This window comes from Austrofundulus limnaeus, unplaced genomic scaffold (assembly GCF_001266775.1).
Source record: "Austrofundulus limnaeus strain Quisiro unplaced genomic scaffold, Austrofundulus_limnaeus-1.0 Scaffold4, whole genome shotgun sequence".
In the NCBI taxonomy this organism is placed as follows: Eukaryota; Metazoa; Chordata; class Actinopteri; order Cyprinodontiformes; family Rivulidae; genus Austrofundulus; species Austrofundulus limnaeus.
This window is the reverse complement of record NW_013952406.1, coordinates 5,241,547-5,258,382: the sequence shown is the minus strand read 5'-3', so window position 1 is coordinate 5,258,382 and position 16,836 is coordinate 5,241,547. Positions and strand designations below refer to the sequence as shown.

Here is a 16,836-nt window from a genome sequence, read left to right as displayed (position 1 = left end):
GAAATAAATCTACTTTTTCATGATATTCTAATTTTATGACCAGCACCTGTATATAATACTTGACAGTAATGCTTCTTGTTTGATACGCTGATCTGCTAAATTCAGACAAAGCTGCTAGATAAGATAAATAAGGCCTTGAACGGTTTATAAAATTGTTAAGTGGCATTTTTGATTGATGCAAGTAATAAATGTTGTTAACAACCACTCACATCTAAGATAACCACATTCACCATGTCATAATTAGGATRGTTTGGAAGGACACCTGTAACTACTGTTTGCACTTAGTTCTTATTCTTAATTTGTATTTTGATGATAATGTTATTGTAGAAGCTTGTATTACTGTAAACGTAAACACTTTGTGTAAATAAGGGTATTTTTTTGTATAGTATAAAACAAGACTAAAACAATTGTTACACAAAACCCTGATAACTTTCTTTGGTAAAACATCCATGAGGTTTAACTGCAAGGCAGTACAGTACAGGGCTTCACAAAAACTTTTTTGCCAACTAACTCTCATGTAATCACACTCAAAACCAGTTAGTGTCGCTGTTGTGTACTATCACGCTGAAAATGTTTCTGCACTCCGCAGAGAGTAGGTAGTTCGTCCTTGCTGCGCATGCGTTTTCTGGCGACGGAACCGGAAGTCTGTCACAAGTTTCATGCTTGTCCCCAAGCTAGCTTAGCTTTTCAAAAGTTAGCATTACTTGTAAGTGGAAACGGTTTTTTTTACCCTGAGAAGAAATGCCGTCTTTAAACGGAAAAGCTGATGTTATCTTTGTAAGTGACACGATAAAGTATTATTGTGATCTATTAGGTTTTTCGAAAAGAAGCGTCAACTTTTAACCACGTTTGTTGAACGCGCAACAACAACTGTGTATTGAAGTTATTATGGTTTGTCAACTAGGAAGCTCAGAGAGATGAAACACAAATCTTCCATAAATGTTTACATTGTGGCTCTGCAGTAATTGTTTTTTTTATTTATACATTTTAGTATTCCATAAAATACCTAAAATATACTTAACGTATCTAATGTCAGCTAAGCTACAAACGTCACTGTTTCGAAAATTAAGGCTATTCTGTTGTGATTTTGCYATGACTCCCTTTTAGGAAGATGATGATCTTCCTTATGAAGAGGAGATTATCAGGAATCCATACTCAGTCAARTGTTGGATGCGTTACATTGAATTCAAACAAAATGGACCCAAATCCACTCTCAACATGATTTACGAGAGAGCTCTGAGGGAACTGCCTGGAAGGTAACAGACTCAAAAACTTTAAGGCTGAASACTTTGACAACATGCAGAAGCTTCATTTGTTATTACATCACAATTACWCAGTAGTTTGGGCTTGTAAATGAGCAGAAATTTAAGTAAATTTATATTTTTAGATTTTGTTATAGATGAATTTGTTCAGACAGAACTTGAGCAATAACTTTATGTGGTCTATCTCTTATTAATTGCCCTTAATGTCTTACCCATTTACAGCTATAAGTTGTGGTACAATTATCTGCGAGAGAGAAGGAAACAAGTTAAAGGAAAATGTGTAACCGAACCMGTCTATGAGGAGGTCAATAATTGCCACGAAAGGGCACTGGTGTTCATGCACAAGGTAATATTGGCTGAATATGCAGTAGTTTTGCTGTAAAGCAAAAACTGCAGAAAAAACRTTTTGTATTTAAAACTAACCAAACATTATTTCCCTAAACTAGATGCCTAGGATATGGATTGATTACTGCCAGTTCCTTGTGTCTCAGTGTAAGATCACAAGAAGTCGTCGAACGTTTGACCGTGCACTGAGAGCTCTACCAGTAACTCAACATCCACGAATCTGGCCTTTGTATCTACGCTTTGTTCGCAACTTACCCCTACCTGAGACAGCAATTCGAGTCTATCGGCGGTACCTTAAGGTGAGATAATTTTCCCAAAGGGCYTCATCATAAAATATAAAGTTGTGGTTCTGATTTAGAAAAACAAAGAAGCAAAACCCATTTACTAATATTATTTTTGGTACAGTAAACCTTCATTGTTGCAAAGGAATAATAGATTGTGCTTTTACATATTAAAGATTTTGCTGCATGAATTAAATTGTACTCTCTCCTCTGTCTTACAGCTTTCTCCAGAAAATGCAGAAGAATACATTGAATACTTGCGGTCTATTGGCCGACTGGATGAAGCAGCTGTGCGACTAGCAGCTATTGTCAATGATGAAAGCTTTGTGTCCAAAGAGGGCAAGTCTAACTATCAAGTAAGATTTTAGTGTAATTGTAGATGTTACCCAGTACTTCTGTAATTCATCTTTTTAAACATATTTCTGTTGACTTATTTTTTTTAGCTGTGGCATGAGCTATGTGACCTGATTTCTCAAAATCCTGATAAAGTGACCTCTCTAAATGTTGGAGCCATCATACGAGGAGGCCTCACACGATTCACCGACCAACTTGGAAAACTTTGGTGCTCGTTAGCTGACTAYTACATCAGGAGTGGACACTTTGAGAAAGTGTGTTTCTTTTGAATAACTTCTTTTAAAGCTATAATAGCTAAACAGGATATTTATTAATTTATTTTTATTTATCCAGGCACGAGATGTGTATGAGGAAGCCATCCTCACAGTGGTAACAGTAAGGGATTTCACACAAGTCTTTGATAGTTATGCTCAGTTTGAAGAGAGCATGATTGCTGCAAAAATGGAGACCACTGCTGAGATGGGACAAGAGGAGGAAGGTTTGTGCATCCATTAACAATGCTAATACATCTTTCYTCCACAAGTCTACCTATGCCTTACCGTTTGCCACTCTCCAATTAGATGACATAGACTTGGAGCTTAGACTGGCCCGCTTTGAGCAGCTGATAGCTCGACGTCCTTTGCTACTGAACAGTGTGCTACTGAGGCAAAACCCCCATAATGTTCATGAGTGGCACAAACGGGTAAAACTGTAYGAAGGAACTCCACGGCAGGTATGTTTAATGGACACATTTCAACAAAAACATGTAATACTGAATTTTTCAGTTGTATTACTAATGGGTAAATACACAAAATGTATTCTGCAGATCATCAACACTTACACTGAAGCAGTGCAAACCATAGATCCAATGAAGGCCACTGGAAAGCCTCATTCTCTCTGGGTCTCCTTTGCTAAATTCTATGAAGAAAATGATCAGCTGGATGATGTAAGTCACTGGAGTCTTTTCTTGGGTATATATGAATTTTTTGAACTTCATGACGGGTTTGTCTTTCTTTTTGATAAATTCTGTATTTCTCGACATATTCAGGCTCGGACAATCTTTGAGAAGGCTACAAAAGTGAACTTTAAACAGGTGGATGACCTTGCTGCAGTGTGGTGTGAATATGGAGAAATGGAGCTTCGCCATGAGAACTATGATCAGGCATTGCGCATACTGAGGGTAACACATTTTACCTATGCTATTTATTCTAGACGTTTTAAAATGTGAACATAAACAGGATCAATGCACAGTTCAAATTAAAACTGTCATTAGGCTTTATGGTACATCATGCTCCAATGTCAATTTCTGAAGATTTATTAAAAGACACTAGAGGTGTGCCAAAAAAATCGATTCACATAACAATCTAGATTCTCGTTTACTATGATTCAAAGTCGATTTAAAATGTCCCAAAATCGATTCTAAAAAAATAAAACAAATCCGCTGAAGTCTCCCCTGAAGTCGTGGTGAAGTCTCGCGTAATTATAAAATTACGCGAGACTTCACCACGGWGCAGGTTCTCGGACATACGCATGCGCGGAAAGTTTCAAAACAAATGGAGGAAAGAGAGATTCAGCTGGTCCCGTCTTCGTTGGTTTTTACCGAATGCCGGGGAAGACCGAGCTTGACATGAGCTTCATTGTGTGCAAGATTTGCAAAACGAAGATCAACTACTTCGGGAACACAACAAATGCGCGCGCTCTCATAACCAGGCATCACTTTCATTTGTGCAAAAGTAGTGTTCTATGTTGTACTTGTGGTACTGCWACTTTACTGTGAACAAAAAAGTGCTTGTTGTTCAACTGTAGCATTTTATTATACCAAAGCACTTCATTTTATGTTCCAACTTATTTTATAGCTGTGGTCCAGACAGATTTAAAACAAAAGCCACTTTCCTTAAAAGTGAAAAGGCAGCATGTTTAATTGCATTACGTTTTTAATAACGATTCACTTTTTTTTGTTACTTGAGTTTATGTAATATTGCCATAATGCAACAGTTGAAAAAATTACATTTAAGCATGGATTCATGTTTAAAACTTATTAAATGTGAAAAAGAAAAAGACTTTATTATCTGCATTTGTCATTCTGTCTTGCAATGCAGACTGGAGTTAATCATGCAGATTCTATAGACTGAAGCAGAAATTTTTATAAATCAAATCTTTTTGAATGGAAAATCGATTTTGAATCGAATCTTGGCCCCCAAAATCGGAATCGAATCGTGACATAGTAAAAGATTCCCACCCCCAAAAGACACCTTTCATTCCTCTTTTAGTTCTTTTGACCAGCTTTTTGTTTTTCTTCTAACTTGAACAGTTTTGTGAATTCTAAAATCCTTTAAAATGTATTTGTTGAGTCAAAAGCAAAAAAAAGAAAAGAAAAAGTGAGGCAATGTCACACAGATTGTTAGTTGTTCTTCTTTTACACTTAAGTACATAGGAACATCTAGTGGCAGCATTTAGAAACTGCAACAATACTAACAATATTGTTTTTGTAAAAGCTTTTAAAGCATACCCTAACAAAGAGCAAATAACTGAAAATAGATAGCATTTTTTTTTTTTACCTAAAGCACATCTTTTCAAATAATATAAACTATGTATGCTGTTCTATGAAATGTTTATAGTGGATACTGTTGTAAGAGGGAATATGTTTTATTTATTTTTTTAACAGAAAGCTACAGCCATCCCATCCAAGAAAGCAGAGTACTTTGATTCATCAGAGCCAGTTCAAAACAGAGTATACAAGTCCTTGAAAGTTTGGTCCATGCTGGCAGACTTGGAGGAAAGTCTTGGCACTTTCCAGGTATGTTCAATATGTTTTCAGCTGCAAATGAAAATAAGGAAAGTTGTCCAGTTTGTRTAAACTGGATGGTAGTTAAACAGAAGTACAAACCTGTAGATTTTGAGTGTAATTCTTTCTCTGTGCTCTTTTTGAATATGTAGTCTACAAAAGCAGTTTACGACCGTATTATTGATCTACGCATTGCCACTCCGCAAATCATCATCAACTATGCCATGTTTCTTGAAGAACACAACTACTTTGAGGAAAGCTTTAAGGTAAGCTTTATTCATTTCACAAAAATATGATTAAAAATATGGTGATTAAAAAAAGTTATGCTCACTTGTGGATGCTTGTAATTACATTTTTCCTTTTTAAGGCATATGAGCGAGGGATCGCTCTCTTCAAGTGGCCAAATGTTTATGACATTTGGAACACCTACCTGACCAAGTTCATCGATCGTTACGGAGGCAAGAAGTTGGAGAGAGCTCGGGATTTATTTGAACAGGCCCTTGATGGCTGCCCTGCAAAGTTTGCAAAGAGTAAATAGCTTTAATAGAGTTATATCAAGATATTTTTTGTGTTTTGCATTTTGTTGTAGATTTCTCCCACCTATAAAATCCRCTGATACACTGTTTTTTTTTTCTTTTTTTCTTTTTAGCCATTTACCTGTTGTATGCCAAACTGGAAGAGGAGTATGGATTGGCGCGGCATGCCATGGCTGTCTATGAAAGAGCAACGCAGGCTGTGGAAACTGAAGAGAGACACCATATGTTCAACATCTACATCAAAAGAGCAGCTGAAATTTACGGAGTTACATATACTAGAGCAATTTATCAGAAGGCTATTGAGGTAGAGTATATTTTTTTGTATCTTAAAAAGAACGTTATTTGTCCACAAATTCTGTCAATTTTTTTAGCTCTATAAAAACAAAAAAATGAATGCAGTTTGAGAATTTCTTGCTTTATAAAGCTAACAGCAACTATTTTCCTGTATTTTGTTTGATGCCAATCTAGTCATCTTTTWTATGTTAAGTTCCCTTTAATTATCTTCGATGTCTAAAACGTGTAAACCATTTAAATTCATCTAGGTCCTTCCAGATGAGCATGCAAGGGAGATGTGCCTGCGATTTGCAGATATGGAGAGCAAACTTGGCGAGATWGACCGCGCCAGAGCAATCTACTCCTACTGCTCTCAGATCTGTGATCCAAGGGTGAGAGACATTTGCCTCAATAAACACAAAAAAATGTCTTTGAAAAGTGTTGGCTTGTTCTTTAATTCTTTATTATACATTTATTAACTTAAATCTTTTAGGTGACAGCTCATTTTTGGCAAACCTGGAAAGAGTTTGAGATCCGCCATGGAAATGAAGACACCATTCGAGAGATGTTGAGGATCAAACGCAGTGTTCAGGCTACCTATAACACCCAGGTCAATTTTATGTCCTCTCAAATGCTGAAGGCTACAACAAGCTCCACTGGCACTGGTAAGAGAACTCGGGCTACATTTAAAGGAAAATCCACCTCATATCATAAATGAACATTCATCTGGTCTGCAGTTACTTTTTGTTGCTTGATTGTTTTGTTTGAGTTGCTGAGATTTAGAAATATCTGTGAAACTTGTGATGTAATATTATTTTTTTATACTGCCATGATTATGGGAACTGTAGTAACCCACATTTTTTCTCCTCACTTTCATCATCACTAGCATTTAAACTAGATATGGGTATCATGACCAGTGAGACTCTTGGATTGACTAAATACATTATTAGAAAGCAGATCATCAATGCATGGTGCTTGAAATGTAATGGTCTGTATTGCAGTCCAGACAGTCATTTGTGATATTAATATTGCACTCATTGATACTGCAGTGAAGATATTTGTGATGTACTGTGCTGCTCTATAACACGTGTTCTATATTTGTCCTAAATCTTAAAGGTCAATGCTGATTCAGTTTAAAAATGATGATCATTTTTATCAAATGTTTCTGTATTTGTCCATCCATTTTATGTGATATCAGTGTCAGATCTTGCGCCTGGTCAGATGGGAATTGATGATATGAAGATGTTGGAGCAGAAAGCACAGCAACTTGCTGCAGAGGCTGAGCAAGACAAACCCAAACCTAAAGAAAAGATTCTGTTTGTCAGGTTAGTGGGTCGTTTTTATTTGTAAAAATGTTCAAGAAAACTGAGGAGGGTCACATCCTTATTTTAAGGAAACTCCTATTTTTGACCCATTTACACAGGAGTGACACTTCTCGCAGTGAGCTGGCAGAGCTTGCCAAACAGGCCAATCCAGATGAGATCAACATTGATGAGGATGAAGATGACGATGAACAAGGACCAGAGGGTCAGTGTGTGGCAATGTATAATTAGGAAAAAGTGCTTGTTTTAACATTTCTGTAGTCATGAAAGTGCATTTGTCTTTTTTTTCTTGGCTTTCACAGAGGTGCAGCTTGAGCAGAAGAGCGTCCCAACAGCAGTCTTTGGAGGGCTTACAGATGACTGAAAGAGAATTTACGGGAATCAGCAAGGACCCAGACATTTTATTTTGTTTGTGATGTTTTAGTAGATTTAAATGTATCATTTTGGCAAAAAGTTACTAAAAAAAAAACAAAAAAAATGATGAAAGCATTTTTACCAATAGACTTGTATTGCTGTATTAGGTATGTTTTGGCCACATGGTGTCAGCCAGTTTCAAGTTAGAGGCTCATGATATTTGTACTATTGAGATGTTTTGTTTCTCTTAAGGAATACTAATGATCAGTTGCATGTTACCTGTGACTAAGACCTAATGTAGTTTGATTATTTTAGAACATTTTGTAAAACAAATAAATGTAACCATGCTCTAATCTCTCTAAGAATTTGGTGGATCTTTCACAGAAGCTTTTGCCTTAAAAAAAAAAAAAAACAAAGGAGAGCCTTTTTCCCCCACTAGGGATTATTTGAAAGTGGAGTTGACCATTTAAGTTTTGCTTTTGTGAGTTAAGTATTACAACAAGGTGGTGGTTTAAATAAATCACAAAATGTAGCTAGTCCATAGAATACATTCATCTTTTCCATTGATAAACTGTAGCTGTTTGCAATTGCACTGAAACCTTTCAGGATTTTTTTAACACCAACAGGATTTTTCAAGGTTTTATTAAAACAAAAAAGATACGGAGAAAAGCTTGAAAACTTTGTTTTAGCGAATAATTGCATTTCTCACTGCCCATTTATGTGTCTGTAGTAATGTTATAAAATGTGATTCTGAGCCAAGCATTCAAATCCCAAATACATCTACTTGATAATCTTCAAAACTTTTCCGATAAAAACTATTTGAGGCATTTTGGTCAACATTTTTTCATCACATCAAATTATTTAAACGCAATCCCAAAATATAGACTAAAATTGTATTGTTCTTTTCATAATTAGAATGAAATAGCTGAGATGTAATTATTTTTACAAAGTTAGATCAGCTTATGGAGAACTTGCAACTTTGAGCATCATTTGATGCAGAACTTTTCCAATGTTGGTTCTTCAGGAAACTTGATCTCAAAGGCAAAGGGAAACTCACTCTTTTGTTATTGTAATTAGAAACAAGGTACTATTTCATTTCCCTTTGGTTATCTTACATAAATTAACTTTCTTGTCTATGTGTTTTTGTATTATTATTTAATCCTTATAGTAGTTTTTCCTGCAACATTATTGAACAATGGTTAAAAACAAGATCAGCTTGGTACATTACCATCATATATGCTTTGCACCTGCTAATTTTAAAGTTAATAGGAATTAAGAAATACAGTTGAGACTCGTGTAATTTACAGTCTTGTTAGAGCTTAATATTGAGAAAAAGGGGTAGCTACAAGATAATTGTATTAAGTCTTGTTCTGCAACAAACTGAAGACTACACAACATGTTTTGAACTGAAATTGTGGTTTTACTGTCCAGTCAAACTGATCAGAATAGCTCCTTAATGTTGGTAAATACTATATATTTCGTTTGCAGATTATTTTGCTATTATTTCTTTTAATAGCTGTCATTTTGTAGGCTATACTGTGTTTAAATAGGCTATGAAAATAAAGGATTCTACTGCAATAGTAAAACGTCRGTATTTCTACTCACTCCCAGTTGTTTTGACGCAACCTGTTAAAAGCTGTCCACGGGCGTTCATCCCATGTACGAGATGCACCTGTAGCCAAATTTACACCACACCTGTACCTGCTGACTGCGTTCACAAGAAAGTCCCGCCTTCTCCGCTCACGCTCGATTGCGATTGGACGAGGGAATGAAAGCGCGACGTCAGTGTGGAGTACCTGGCAGTCACTCATCGGCTGGACGAAAGTGGAGCTGTGTACAGTGAACTGACAACACAGCAATGCGGACGGATAAGGAATACAAGTGGGAATACTCCGGTTTTGTGTATTAACCTGGCGAATTTCGGCTTCGTTTGCTTGGAAAGTGTAACCGAGCGGATTTTTTTTCTCCGCTAAAAGCTATAAAGGAGAGAAAAAACCTGAACTAGCTGGGAAAACGTGACCGGGGCGGATATTTCCCGAGGAAAACCTGAAACCACATCCGTATTCCCAGCCCTGCGGTTGTATGGACTCCTGTACAAAAAGAAAAAAAAAATGATTGCTTGTTTTTTTTAATACAGTGTTTTTCCCCCTTTTTGCCGGCATAGCGTTTCATATTKTAACAGATTCGCTATGGTGGATTCCCCTACCATGAAGAAGACTTTTGTTGTCTCGGACATAAAGCCATTGGATTTGTATGACTGCACTAAATCAAAAATATGCGCAAGTGTCGGATGGCTGTTATCAAAGTCCTACGGCAGCACAGGTATGTTTTAGTTAAGTCTGGTGAGTTAAATACTGTCTTCAGACGGTCTGTGTAAAGTCATTTAGCCTTTTGTTGTTCAATAAAGTGTTCATATTATTGTTAGCAAAAAGCATTAGGATGTGTAGAACTGTATTGTTTGTGTTCAGCAAATTTAGCACAAAGAGCCTCATGTGAAAAGAGGACGCTCTCGCTGTTATGCGTTTTTTAACCATGACACATGTCATTTGTTCTCACTCTAAGTGTGTTTGTCAGAGAAATGATCCTCCTTCTGTAGGCCTCTCTTATCAAGCTAACTGAGGTCTAAAATGACAGACTGCTTGCTACGTTTAGGACTGGCACACAGTGTTTATATTCTTAACTATGTTTATGCTGTTGTGACAAAGACAGCCCCCACATGGAAAATTGAACACTGGCTCCGTTTACATGCATGCATTTCCATAGTTGGGATAAATTTATATGTACAATGAGAGAATAGTTTTCATACTCCTTTTCTATTATATTAGGCGTTTTCTTTCTGTAATCTTTACTCAACAGAATTCAAGATTACTATAAAACTGTGATGCAAAGGAAAGTCACAAACTAACTGGTGTTTGTTCCTAAAGCACACATTAAGACTGTTTTGGTTATGCTTTCTTAAGCTTAGTCACCTTTGACCATGAGGTTTTAACGTTYYCCTGTTTTTGAATACCAAGTGGTAAAGATTAGTTTTTACACAGAGACACTTTAACAGCCATGAGAAATTTTTAATAACATGGCTCTTCCCATTTCTTATTTTGTTTGAGTACACACACCACACTAATGATATGTTATTGTCATCAAAGTGACTTTTTCTTTTACAAAGTTGGACTCGTTTTGACCTGGAAAGATTACCAGTTGAACTCTGTTTGGCTTAAATATTATGTATTTTGTGTTACACAATCCCAGGCGGGTCCTGGGTTCAAGACTTTGAGTGCCRTGTACTTTTAGAATCTTAGTCACACCCTATGGTCAAAGTCATTTGATGCCACGGGTAGGAAATATGACAACAAACACTGGTACAATGTGTAGTTTCTGTCTTAATCAGCTCAGTGGCCTTGCAGATACAGCCATGCAAATTCAAGGTGACATCATCAAGTCCTTTCCCAGAAATTCAGCTTGGGTAGACCAGATATCCCAGCAGGAGYCAGACTAGGTCGCCTCAGCTTTTCAAGGTCATTTAATCAAACTAGGGCATTGTTATGGCTTTGGAATTCAGAATAAACCATAGTGTTATCATATCGTGATAGGCTTACAGTAATGGTAAATGTGTTTTTTAAGAAAACACATTGGGCAAATTAAATGCATTTTAACGTCTAAAGGTTAGAGATCGTGAAAGTTTTGTTGATCTTCAACCAACAATCGTTCATGGAACTTGTGAACTGTAAAGGGTGTACCCCGCCTCTCGTTAATGACCGCTAGAGATAGGAACCAGTTTCTCCACAACCCTGCGCAGAAACGTAGGTAAAGGAAATAGATGGATGATGTTCCTGTTTCCTTTTAGGCAATGAACAGCAGAGCCAATCTTCTTGAATACATAAGAGACCAATGTGTTTATGATTGTTAATATTGCCATGAGCATGTGACTCATATGTTTTAAAGAAAAGAAAAGGTATTAAAGCTGTAAWTTATCTTTCTAAAGTTACTGTGACAAATGGCAGATCATCTGAGGGTGACTCAAGTGTGCCATTATACTGGAATGAAACTCAAGATTTACCTGTTTAGGCCAGGGAGAGGCCTGCTTCTGTAAATTTACAAACTCGCATGTCTTTCAGTTTTATTTTTCTTCTTTATTTAGTTTTGTGTGTGTGTGTGTGTGTGTGTGTGTGTGTGTGTGTGTGTGTGTGTGTGTGTGAGTCATGTCTGTTTTACACTTTTGGGATTGAACTTTTAATTGTACTTGAGATGCACCACTTAATTTTTTACGTGTTATTTTCCAAAACTGCTTTAAGAGCTAGATTAAGTTGTTTTTGTGCAATTAATCTGTATTTTGCTGTCAATTATGGTTCAACAATAAGAAATGTGGAKTTGAGAAGGATCTTTGCTTACTGTCAGTGTCCATACAAAAACTTAAGTTGTTTAGTGTTTTGCTATGATATWTGTGCACAAATCTAGTTTAGTTTCATTTATTTGAATACAGCTCTTTGTTATGGGTCATCTGGTTTTGTCCTGTTTGCCTCTAAAGTACACATAATGTAATCACTTTCAGGCTATAAGATGATCTGTGTGCACTGGCTCTTTAATGCAATTAAGGCTGTTGTGGTGCAGTGAAGCTGTTCCCATGTTAATGTTACAGGATACACAAAGCTGTCAGGGTTAGCATGTTTATGGTAAGTGAACCTGTGAATGCATGTGGAGATGAGAGACACTTAAAGGGTAAAGCTTAGAGTGGGCCTTTTTCTTTCTAATAAATTTTAGTTAGTGGTTAGTATGAGACTTAGCCACTGGCTCATCGACAGGTATTTTAATAAGTGCACAATGTTTCCCAAAAAWWWTYMAAWYMARKWAAAWWYMRKWWAAWWAAACAATGACAGTGTTCCAAATTCYCACAAATATTTGTGAACTTGGTTTTAGCATTTCCTTCAGTTCCCATGTTTCTGTGGAGAGAAAGAAGAAGGAAACTTTTCACCTCCCACAACACCCAGGTTTTGGGGCAACAAAACAATACCTGCTTTGTTCAAAAAATACAAGGAGGTAATCTTATGCATTTGATATTTTGTGACACAAAATAGGGTTGCTTTAAAAATACATTTTCCAAGTATACAGAGAGTATTCAAATACCTATCATACACAGCAATTTATTTTGTAAACATTTACCCATGTTGACGTTTCATCAGTTTTGATTATCAATTCACTTTTGCTTCAGCCTGACAGATAGATGGAGATCTTGCTAATGGCCATCCTGCTTCAGTGTTTATCTCGTTCACTTGTGCAAATCTGTACTCCTTATGAAGTTTTTAATGTGTGCTAAAGTTCCTGAAAGTTTTCAGTGTACAGTTTGGTTGTTGAGGAAGCCTCTAAGCTGGTGATCAGACAGCCTTTTTGAATTGTAAGTGCTGATTGTTCCAGCTATGTGTGTTGTGGAGGGGACTTGTCAGACTTTACTGTTTAGGGACTCTGCTTAGTTTAAATAAAGTCTCACTTAACTTTTTTTTTTTGTATGAACTTGTTTTGCTTTGGGTTATACTCATTGTGATGTTCACAGCTTAGTCAATGAAAAAGGACACATGGCTCTTGTTATCTAATAGTGTGCATCTATTTAAATAGCAGCTAACACAGCTTAGCAAACTGCAGCTGTGATGGAAATACAGTTAGGTCCATATCCATTTGGACAKAGACAACAGTTTYCTAATTTATGTTCTGTACATTATCACAGTTAATTTTAAACAAAACATTGCAGATGCAGTTGAAGTTCAAACTTTATTTCAGTGGGTTGAACAAAATGCATAGAAATGTGAGGCATTTTTAAACACAATCGCTTCGTTTTAGAGGCTCAAAAGTAATTGTACAAATTGAAAATTTATAAACAAAATATTCATTAAAAACCCTTTGTTGGGCATCATCAGACACTGTCTTTCCTCCTTTTTAATTATCTGCACGGCCTTTACTGCAGCGGTTTTCARTTGCTTTTTGTTTGTGGGTCTTTCTRTCTGAAGTTTAGTGAAATGCTCAGTTGGGAAGAGATCAGGTGAYTTGAAYTGGCCATTCAAGAWTATTCCACTTCTTTTCTTTAATAAATTCCTGGGTTGCTTTGCTTTGACTTTGTTTTGGGTCATCGTCTATTATGAAACGCCGACCAATCAGTTTGACTGCATTTGGCTGGATCTGAGCACACAGTATGTCTCTGTATACCTCAGAATTCATCTGGCTGCTTCTGTCCTGTCAGATCATCAATAAACACTAGTGACTCAATGCCACGGGCAGCCATGCATGCCCAAGCCATCGTACTGCGCCCACTATGGTATGCTTTGGATCATGTGCTGTACCACACCTTCAACATACTTTTTTCCATTATTCTGGTAGAGGTTGAKCTTGGTTTTGTCTGTCTAAGTAATATTCTTTCAGAACTGTGCTGGCATTTTTAGATATTTWGATGTAAGTGCAATCTAGCCTTTTTATTCTTGAGGCTTATGAGTGGCTTGGATATTGATATGCCTACCTCCTGGAGAGTGTTGTTCATTTGGTTGACAGTTGTGAAGTAGCCTGGTTAAAACTAGACTCTGTCCTTCACTTTGCTTCATACAAGGGTCTGGACTTGCTGAGTAGAAAAGCGTTTCTTGCAGGAGGCGTGGCCTCGGCTGAAGCATGTGTGTGTTGTCGGTGTGAAGGAGGCTAAGCTAAGAAGCTAACCGGAAATCGAATGTGCTGTAAACAACCCTACTGAGAGGAGAAATATACCGAGACGACTGTAAATGAGAGCTGCTGCTTTGTCAGACAAATTTAATTTAATTTGGAAGCCTTATCAACACGGACTGGCTTCATTCTCTTCCTCCACTGCCGTATGCTAAAGTAACTAGCAGACACTGCGCAGAACATCTACTTCATTCAAAACTCCTCCTTCTGTTTGCTGATTGGCCCAGGTAAAATAAACTACAAGCAGACACTGCGTAGAAAATTGACATTCTCTTCTGTGATTGACCCGGCTAAAAGTCTGCCAGTGAAATCCTTGTCAGTGGGAGAAATCCCAGGCGGAGCAGTGAAGGGAAACTAGAATTGAGCAGAGCTGCATAGGAAGGTGAGGGCCAGGCTAGTTGTGAAGGGGTTTCTCTTCAAAATAGAAACTATTCTGTGATTATCCTCCACTGTTGTCATCTGTGGATGTCCAGGTCTTTTTGTATTGATGAGTTCACCAGTGCTTTCTTTTTTTCTCAGGATGTACCAGACTAGATTTTGTCACTCCTAATATTGTAGCAATTTCAGATGTTTTTTTTTACAAAGTGTTTATTTTTTCACAGCAATATGTTACAGATGCGAGCACATCTCAAATCAAGCCTTTTTTCTGCTTAATTGAGAATGACTGACATAACTGCCCACACCTGCCCATGAAATAGCCTTTGAGTCAACTGTCCAATTACTTTTAGTCTCTTTTTGAAAGCAGGATGGGCACATGTTAAGGAGCTGGACTCCTAAACCCTTCATTCAATTTTAATGTGGATACACTCAAATAAAAGCTGAAAGTCTAGACTTTATGTTTATGTCCATTATATGACTAAGACGAATATATTTCAGGAAGCAAGTTAAAAAAAACGTGTCAGTTTCAAAAGAGATATGGATCTAATTGTAAGTCTGTTTCACAAAATTTATTTTAGCTCTACATTAATATTTTGCATGTCAGCTGACTTCTATGGGAAGAGTTGTGTCTCTTGGTGAAAATATCATCAGTATATGACATCTGTTTACTTAAAGAGCTCACCCACTTTGATGATGTTGTGCTCAGTCAATAAACTTTGCACACATTTGACTTTTGCCTTCTCACTCAAACCAATAGATAAGCACAGCGTGACAGAGAGGTAGTTGCTCCGGTTAAAGCAAACACACAAGCATGTTTTAAATTCTAAATTAGTACCTACGTCTATTTATATTGACAGTACTACAGATGTAAATTAGCCTTAGGCAAAATCTGGTGCAATCCATCAAATTATATTTTAATTGCACACTGTCCCAAACAAATAGTATATTAGAAATGGATTTAATCCTGTTTGGTTTTTAATGCAGCTTCAATCGGTAGTTTTTCCATGGCCACATGCTCTTTTAGTTGTCAGTATTTCTAGAATGTGTGKTTTAATATTTAGCAATTTTCAACACCTCTGTATTGAGTTTCAACCTGAATTTGGTACTCAGTTTTTTTTTTTCATGTGTTGGACAAAGTCATCATTCATGGCATAACAGTTTTCATAGGGAAATTATGTTCGTATCGATGTCTTTCATCTCACTGAGTTTTAGCATTTGCATCATGCTTTGCCTTCTTGGTAAGATTTTATTTTACTTTTTTTATTTTTTCTACATCATTGTAAGACTTAAGGATTCTACAAGTGTCTAACCATGATTATTGCTCTAATGTGAGTAGTATTGTGGTTTTGACACCACAGATAAAAGAAAAGAGGTCAAACATTTCAAAACTAGAAATATACTCAACTGAGGGACATGGAGATGGAGAACAGGGCATTGTCCAACATTGACTGTTTGTTTTAGTGGCTGCTGTCATGTGGATCCATTACATGATAATGARGAAAATAGTTTTCACCTCTTCATTTCAATATACAGCTGTAGACTAAATAGTTTAAGTGTGTGTGTATGGCTTTTCAGTACTTTATTTCAGTTTTACCATTTTGTAATACCCTTTAAGCAACAAGATTAAATTTGAGTAGGTTGGCACAAAGACACTGACTTGCTAAAGGTTTTGTTTGGRAATGGAAAAACCAGTTTCATAGTGGGTGTGTGTGTTTGTATTGTAATGTTTGTTTTGTTCATCATATTTACAGAAAGACCAGTAGAAATATTTTTGCTACTTTTATCTAACCATAAAAAATCCTTTTAAGTTGAGACCAAAATAAAGATTTTCTCTTTTTGCTTTTCAGCGTCTCAGATTGGCAAGAAAAATGTTTTTCACAAATGGTGCTTCTCTAGTACATTAAAAAACAAAAATTAAAATACTTCTGCGCTTGGCTTGTTGCTTACCATTTTACAATAATTATCAGGAGAAGTTTTTTTTTACATTTTATTTAACCTAATAAAGGAATAAGCTACTGATTTTTCTGCCTGCCATTTGCCTGTATCGCCATTCTACTCTTCTTGGTTTTTAGTTTTTTTTTTTCTAAGAGCTGTAAATTCCAGGTTTAGTTTTGTTTTTGAATACATTTACAACATTGTTATTAAAAAAACAAACACTGCTAAATAGGGGTGTCCCGATACAATTTTTTCACTTCTGATATGATACCAAAATTGGCCGATACCAATATTTACCGATACTGATATTGATCTGATACCATATCAATACGAATCACACAC

The 16,836-nt window shown here is 36.5% G+C and overlaps 2 protein-coding genes across 4 annotated transcripts in view; both read left to right on the top strand.

Annotated features, from left to right (window-relative positions):
- Positions 1 to 603: 603 nt before the first annotated feature.
- Positions 604 to 7,848, top strand: xab2 (XPA binding protein 2). The gene is made up of 19 exons (XM_014024743.1): positions 604 to 777; positions 1,108 to 1,256; positions 1,485 to 1,608; positions 1,709 to 1,906; positions 2,110 to 2,244; positions 2,332 to 2,496; positions 2,576 to 2,720; positions 2,803 to 2,954; positions 3,048 to 3,167; positions 3,270 to 3,401; positions 4,887 to 5,018; positions 5,159 to 5,272; positions 5,374 to 5,536; positions 5,656 to 5,846; positions 6,085 to 6,207; positions 6,309 to 6,480; positions 7,014 to 7,140; positions 7,239 to 7,342; positions 7,440 to 7,848. The coding sequence occupies exons 1-19, from the start codon at positions 742 to 744 to the stop codon at positions 7,499 to 7,501; spliced, it is 2,544 nt and encodes an 847-aa protein (XP_013880197.1). The 5' UTR covers positions 604 to 741; the 3' UTR covers positions 7,502 to 7,848.
- A 1,446-nt stretch (positions 7,849 to 9,294) lies between these two features.
- The window catches only part of camsap3 (calmodulin regulated spectrin-associated protein family, member 3), a 26,717-nt gene continuing 19,175 nt past the window's right edge, over positions 9,295 to 16,836 (top strand). For 2 of the 3 annotated variants that reach the window (XM_014024696.1, XM_014024679.1), the window contains exon 1: positions 9,295 to 9,813. In XM_014024696.1, the coding sequence (XP_013880150.1) occupies positions 9,681 to 9,813 (133 nt within the window). In that variant the 5' untranslated portion in view covers positions 9,295 to 9,680. The remainder of the gene's footprint in view (positions 9,814 to 16,836) is intronic. The other variant, XM_014024686.1, reaches the window with a different exon arrangement.